The sequence below is a fragment of the Buceros rhinoceros genome, unplaced genomic scaffold, assembly GCF_000710305.1.
Source record: "Buceros rhinoceros silvestris isolate BGI_N320 unplaced genomic scaffold, ASM71030v1 scaffold12195, whole genome shotgun sequence".
Classification (NCBI taxonomy): domain Eukaryota; kingdom Metazoa; phylum Chordata; class Aves; order Bucerotiformes; family Bucerotidae; genus Buceros; species Buceros rhinoceros.
The window spans coordinates 22,941-29,415 of NW_010413466.1; the positions used below are offsets into that span (position 1 = coordinate 22,941).

General features: G+C 48.7%; 1 protein-coding gene across 1 annotated transcript in view; it reads left to right on the forward strand.

Annotated features, from left to right (window-relative positions):
* The window catches only part of HGD (homogentisate 1,2-dioxygenase), a 27,382-nt gene that overhangs the window by 731 nt on the left and 20,176 nt on the right, over positions 1-6,475 (forward strand). The window contains exon 2 of the mRNA XM_010136749.1: positions 4,663-4,734. Coding sequence (XP_010135051.1) covers positions 4,663-4,734 — 72 coding nt within the window. The remainder of the gene's footprint in view (positions 1-4,662; positions 4,735-6,475) is intronic.

The window sequence follows — 6,475 nt, forward strand, 5'->3', positions numbered from 1 at the left end:
GCAGGAGCAGCAAGAGCTCACCACAGTGGGTCTCAAAAACTTGTGCAGGACCATCATGTTTCTCCCCAGGCTTCGAGGCTGTTGTTGTTACTAAGCCTTTTCCTAGATCTGGATATGCCTGAGATATGTATGTATGTGCTCTTTCAACGCCTTTTGTGCTGTTCGTTATTTTACACAGTTGTCTTACGGGTCTTCTTATTCATCTCTGAAGACTCCTGTCTCCTCATTCTGTAAAGTTTCACCATGCGTCTTCCTTGACTGTCCCTGACAGCCCTCAGCTCTCATCATCCATCTTGCAGCAGGACAGCCTTGCCCCTGTACCACTCCAGATGCACGGTCAACTGGTTTCTGTCACAGCTGTGACAGCATCCTCAATGTCCATCTTCAACTCATTCCTAACAGACCCTAACACCTTGTTGGCCAGTATGACTGTGGCTGAAGGTTGAGCATGGGTCTGCCCAGAGCTGGCCACAGGAATAGGCTGCTCTGGCAGCACCTCCTCTCCAAGACGTCATATAAACCCATACCCTGCCATCTCCTCTCCCCACCCCACCTTCTCTTGGCATCTTTCCTCAGAAGCCATTGCTTCACTCTTCCTCTCTGCTCCTGCTGGCCTCTGTCCCTCTCGTCCCTCCTCCACCAAGTGCCCTGACCCACCATGGAGCTGAGAAGGTCTTTTCTGGAAGGGTCTGGTCCTGTTCCGCCCCCAGCACTTTTGGAGTAGAGGGCTGGTGAGACACTGAGGAGATGGCATCTCCTGCCGTGAAGCACTGTGGCAGTACCAGGGCAGAGCTCCAGTTTGGATGCTTTGAATTTACCCCGTAAGGAGACTCTGGAACCCCACTCAGAGCGTAAAAGACCTACTCTGCTCCTTGCCCCAAATGCTCACGTCCCTGTTTTTGCAGGTTTGTGTCAAACACTCCGACACTGACTAGGCTGAGCTGATACAAAGTGTCATGCCTTTTGTCTAGAGATGAATGTTGTTTTCCTGTGTCCTGCAGCAGGAGCTGATAGAGAAATGTATTATGCAGCGTTTGAAGAAGGACCTTAATTATTTTGCAGTCTATGTGTTCAGACTTCAAATACGTTTTTCCCATGCCTGCTGTCTAATCCGGTGAGCAAAAGGTTATGGTTTATAGGTCAGAGCACAACACCCATTGCGAGAACTCTGCTTTGCATCCCATTTATTCCAATCAATGAGCTTTGCTGAATTTTTTATGCTGTGCTGGGCTTTTATCTCTCCCATTTTATTGAAAAATGACAAAACAAAAAACAAAGTGGAGTCAGATGAATTCCTAAGATCCTGTTTGCGTGAAAAGCTACAGGATCTTGAACAAAATGACAACAACAGTAATTAAAAGCAGAAGTGAAAACAAGGGACCACAGAGAACGTTCTATTTTACAGAGAAACCACCAGCCCAATTACCTAAAATGTTCCGATCGACCTACCCAAGTCAGAGGTACTCACAACTTAACTAGGAACCATGGAGGACAGGCAAGGACCTAGAGAGAGGTTGCTTTGGACTAAACACCCATCGCCCTGCCTTGAAGAAGAAGGGTTGGTTTCCATCTGTCCAGATTTTTTTTGCCCGGGAATGATACCGTGGTGTGGGAGCTGAGTGGGCAGAAAGGGAACATTGCTCCTGGCTTGAGGCCACCCTGTGCAACGCGAACTGAGAGATGGGAGGTGGGCTCAGAGCGTCAGCGGGAGAAGGGCTGTGGTGTGCGTGGCCCTTGCGCTGTTGCTCCTGACCAACCTGCATTGGCAGGGTCTGTGTATGGTGTTCCAGAGCCCTGGAGTACAAATGCCTCCGATACACACAGGGAGCTGGTCTTGCGCGACTATTTTTGCCAGACCAAGTAGTGTTTGACACTGACCCTAATGGCATGGAGAGGAGAGAAGCCTCTCTGAGATATGTCACAGGAGAAGACAAAATAAAATGAGTGAATGAAAAGAGCCATACTCAGGGTGATAAATCACCAGCAGGACGACATCTCCCCTCCCTTGGCTGCAGTCCTGCCAATGCCTTTTTTCAGCCCTCGATGCAGTTACCTGAGGATTAATTTTTTGTTGTTGTTGGCAAGAAAAAATTGATTTGACCAAACAATGATACAGCAACTTCTGCTCCTGCTCTCAGGGCAGCAGGACAATGCTGCCCTCTCCCAAATGCTACCTCTTCCCCAACTCAGCTCCCCTGCCCCCTGCCTCACTGGGCGGTGACCAGCAGCTGTGATGACCCCCAGCGATGCACAGACAAGGAAGGCAGCTGCTCTCCATCCAGCCCAGTGGGAAGCTGCTTGCATCACTGCGCTCAGGAGTCGGCTGCCTGCTCGGGGCTGGCGAGGTGCCGTGCAGCACCAATGCAGGCACAGAGCAGTCTCAGGTGCAAGATGCTCACTGCTGAGCTGGTTTTCTTCCCTTCCCCTGACCCAGCAAGCAGAAGCAAAGGGGCTTTTGGGGATGTGGATGGGCAGGCCAGCTGTGCAGGTTTTTTAGCCTGAAGGATGGGGGATGGATTTCTCACAGCAAAACCTCTGCACCCCCTTGCCCCAGCACCATGGCAGGGGACTGCTGGGGAGCACACTCTGCTTACCAGATATGCAAACCCACCAAAGAACCACAAAACTATCCCCTCCCAGCTCTCCACCAGCTTAGATGAGCATTTTGCGGGTGATGCTTAACAAAGCAGACTGCACGTAGCGTTAACCCTCTCCTCGCGGTGATAATGGCAGAGCCTGCTGGCCTTGCTGGCTATGCCTCCAGAAAATAAGCGTGCCCCACTTCCTCCTCCTCTTCCCGCTCTCCTTCCCTGTTCATCAAGGCTGCCCTGCAGGCAAACACTCCAGCCACCTCTACATTGCTGGTGGAGAAGGATGCAGTGCGGAGGTCTCGGTTAATTCTGGAACTGCTGCAGTCCCATCAGATATTGCTGCATTTCCGTTTAAAAGAGGGGAGGGGGAAGAAAAAAAAAAAGAAAGAAGTGCTCCAGTACAATATGTTTGCCAAGGCTGCTTAGGTGACCTGCTGCTTTGCATATCAATATGTTTCTTGCAGAACCCAGTGGAGAGCAGAGTCCTAGCAATGAATGTTTGCTTGTAAGGAGAGAAACATCTTCCCTTAACTGACAGAAACAAAGATGTTTTCAGGTTCAGGCTAACAGGGCTTCCAGCCAGCCTGGCTCCCACTGGGACTCTTCTTACAGGTCACTGAAAGGTGCCAGAGGAAAGCACAGCATTTGTCAGGAGGTTTCAGGTTTGCTCTCTGATTATCTGCTACACTGGGAAATTTCTAGATGGAGCTGCAAACTGCACAAGGCTGAGAACCCTTGGGGGGAATAATCCAGGCACTGTAACAGTATAATAAACCAGGAATAGGGGATTTGTCACTCCACCTTCGTGTCAGACCCCCACCTCCCAGGGCGTTGCGCCACTCCGAGGGAGGGTGCCAGCTACCTGCCGGAGTTTCTCAGTGCTGGAGCCCTGAGGCAGCCGCTGGGGTGCAGCAGCATTGCAGTGCTGCAGCCACCCCAATGCAGCAAGCATGCCTGTGTCAGCAAAGTGTTGGGACTCCTCGGCTCTGCCATGCCAGCGCTGCTGTGTGAAGGCAGACTACAAGCCCAGCTACTCTTGCAGTTTATAGAGGGGAGTGGTAATATTTAACTCTCTCCCCAGACCACGGAGCTGAACCATTGATTGCTGCCAAAACGCCTTTGCATTCAAGCAGAGTTGAACAGCGTTACTGCCTGCCTTCCTATAGGATCTGTATTTTTGTTTCTGTTGGTGCAAAGCAGCTGGCTCTGTTATTCCTGCGTCCCTTGGGTGTCTCAGGTTAACTGTGTGGCTTTTCTCTGTGCCACAAAGCTGGGAGACGCACCCTCCGGGGTCCTGTGGCTTTTAGCCATGCTCAGATGACAGCAGTTGTAGGCAGGACAGGGAAGGGAGGGCATGCAGGTCTGTTTCATCATGGGTCTCTCAGACATAGCATTGCCTTAGAGAACCAGAGTATCACCTGGTAATGGATTAATTCTTGCTTACTACCACGGTGAACAGTTCACGCCAAATTGGGCAATACTGATTTAACAAAAATCAGTGACATAGTTTGAGTCCCAGCCGAGTTTCCCTTCCTCCATCATCTCAACTATGTTCTGAACTTCTTCTTGATGGTCATGCAGCTCTATCACAAGAACATGTCAACCAAATGGCCCCCAATTTCAATCCCTGAATATCGGGGACTCAGTGCACAAATTTGCAAGGCAGTCTGCAGATTTGGAACAGCCACAATTCAAGCAAAGACAGATTTCACTTGGAAGGTGCTAGGACACCTCCATAACCTCGGTGCGCAGTTCTTCTTCACCCTGTTGCCTGTATATGTGATATTTGGCTTATTTCTCAGGTGCTTTCACACTGCAGAATGTGACCAAAATAGACGTGCAGATTTAGCAGAAGAGCAAATCCTGTCCGTCCTTCCCAGCCACTATGCGGTTTGCTAATGAAGTGAACTCAGGAACTGTGAAAACGGTCTGTGGCAACACACAAAGAGATCACTTGAGAAATGCATACAAAGAGCCTGGAAAAATTCATGAGGAAGTGATGGATGGGTTGTTTGGAGAGGTTTTGCTTGTGATTTCAAAACACTGATGAGCTGTGTGGTTTATTTTACAGTACATGTCAGGATTTGGAAATGAACATGTTTCTGAGGATCCACGCTGTCCAGGAGCTTTACCGGAGGGACAGGTACTGAGGCTTTTTGCAGTGTTTTATTAAAATGACATGGAATAGATTGAATATCTGTTTCACACCATTCTTTTAATGTGTTTCCATTTTCTCTGCCATCACAAAGATCTGCAGAAACCTTGTTTATGCGGGACTGGAATAATAAGATGCTGGCAAAACTCAAAACTAGAGGTTTCCACTCAGACTTCCTAAGTTACTTATAAGCTTCCAAGTTTCACTCGGGGGTTAAGACTTGCCTAAATGACCTCTGCACAACAGCAGTTTTTTTTCAAAAAGGAGTCTGCAATACAAGTGGCTCAGCCGCACTGAGAAGGCAGTCGTTGGCTCTGGAATAAACCATCGCAGATGTTTGAAGTGTTTAGAATTTCTGTAGGAACTGGATTCGATGAAGCTGGCTTATAAGCCTTTGGTAGGAGAGCTCAAGGGGACATGAACGCCTGTAATAATAAACTCACAGATTCATTTTTTTAAAAGAAGTAACTTCTGAACGTAGTTGATGAAAATAAATTACGTTGGGTCATTCTGTTTTAAAGAAAGGAATCGTGATACCAGCCAGCTGGTCTGCAGAGGCCAGAACAAAACCCTGAAGAACTAAAGCTCTCCCATCTCCTTTGCACCGGCCTCCTTCACACCAGCACACATTTTGAGGCTGACTCTCCTCCCTTGGATCTCCTGTAATCCCTTGGACTTGGTTGGCAGCATTTTACGCTCAGTCAATAACACCCCTTGGCGCTTCTCTTCATCCTATGTGCAAAGAGGCCAGCAAAATTAAGGTCAAATGGGAGCTTCACCCTTCACTTTTCTTGAGTTTTCTGTATCTTTCTCCCCAGTTCTGATCTTTTACACACTGTGTGCCAGTGTGGGTAGCAACGCACCACACAAGGACACGTTAAAGCCGTATATATGTCCCCTAAGTCTGCACTGCAGCCCTGCAGTCTGCCCACAAGAAAGACAAACTGCTGAGCTGGATCAGACTTACAGCTCAGCTAGTGCAGTGCCTTGTTTCTGAGACTGGCTGTAGCAGATGGGTGGAGAAAAAATATGTAAGAAAGAGGCACCTTAAAGCTGGGAGATCAATAGTGGTGGCTGCTGGTCTGAACAGGTAGTGGGCTGTTGAGGATGTGCTCCTCATGATTTCCCAGAGCAGCACCGCTTTCCAGAGGAGGAGGAGGAGGACCCCTCCAGCTCCTGGCTGAGATACTCTCATCTGCACAGAGTTTAGACTAGCTGTCAAAAGAGTTAATAGAAAAAACTGAAAACAAGTTAGACCAAAAAAAATCTCCAGTCCCAGGGGTGGATCCTTTCTCCTCTGCAGTGTTTATAAGACTGGCATCTGCAGTAGTGCTGGCTAAGATAAAAATGACAAGGGCTATTGATCCCCCTGCTTCACTGCATGCCCATACCGACAAGATGGAGTTTGAGGGCTGGGAGCTACGTGCGTTGTGAGAGCTTTACCTCTTCCTTCTGCCCACTGGTCAGGGCAGTGTTTGATACTGTATGGATGCCTGATCCACTCATCTGCAGCAGGATGACATGATGTTAAACTAGACCTTGCAGGACAGAGACAGGATAGCAAATGGTGTATGACTGTCCCACCAGGGTATTTCCTGCAGTTCTTGGATGCCTTTACGTCTTGCTGATCTCAAACAAATAGATGCTGGCCTACTTAGATCAAAACACTTAGTTTCTGCTCTCTGAAAAGGAGGAATCTGTCCTTCAGTTATGAACTCACAAGGGCTGC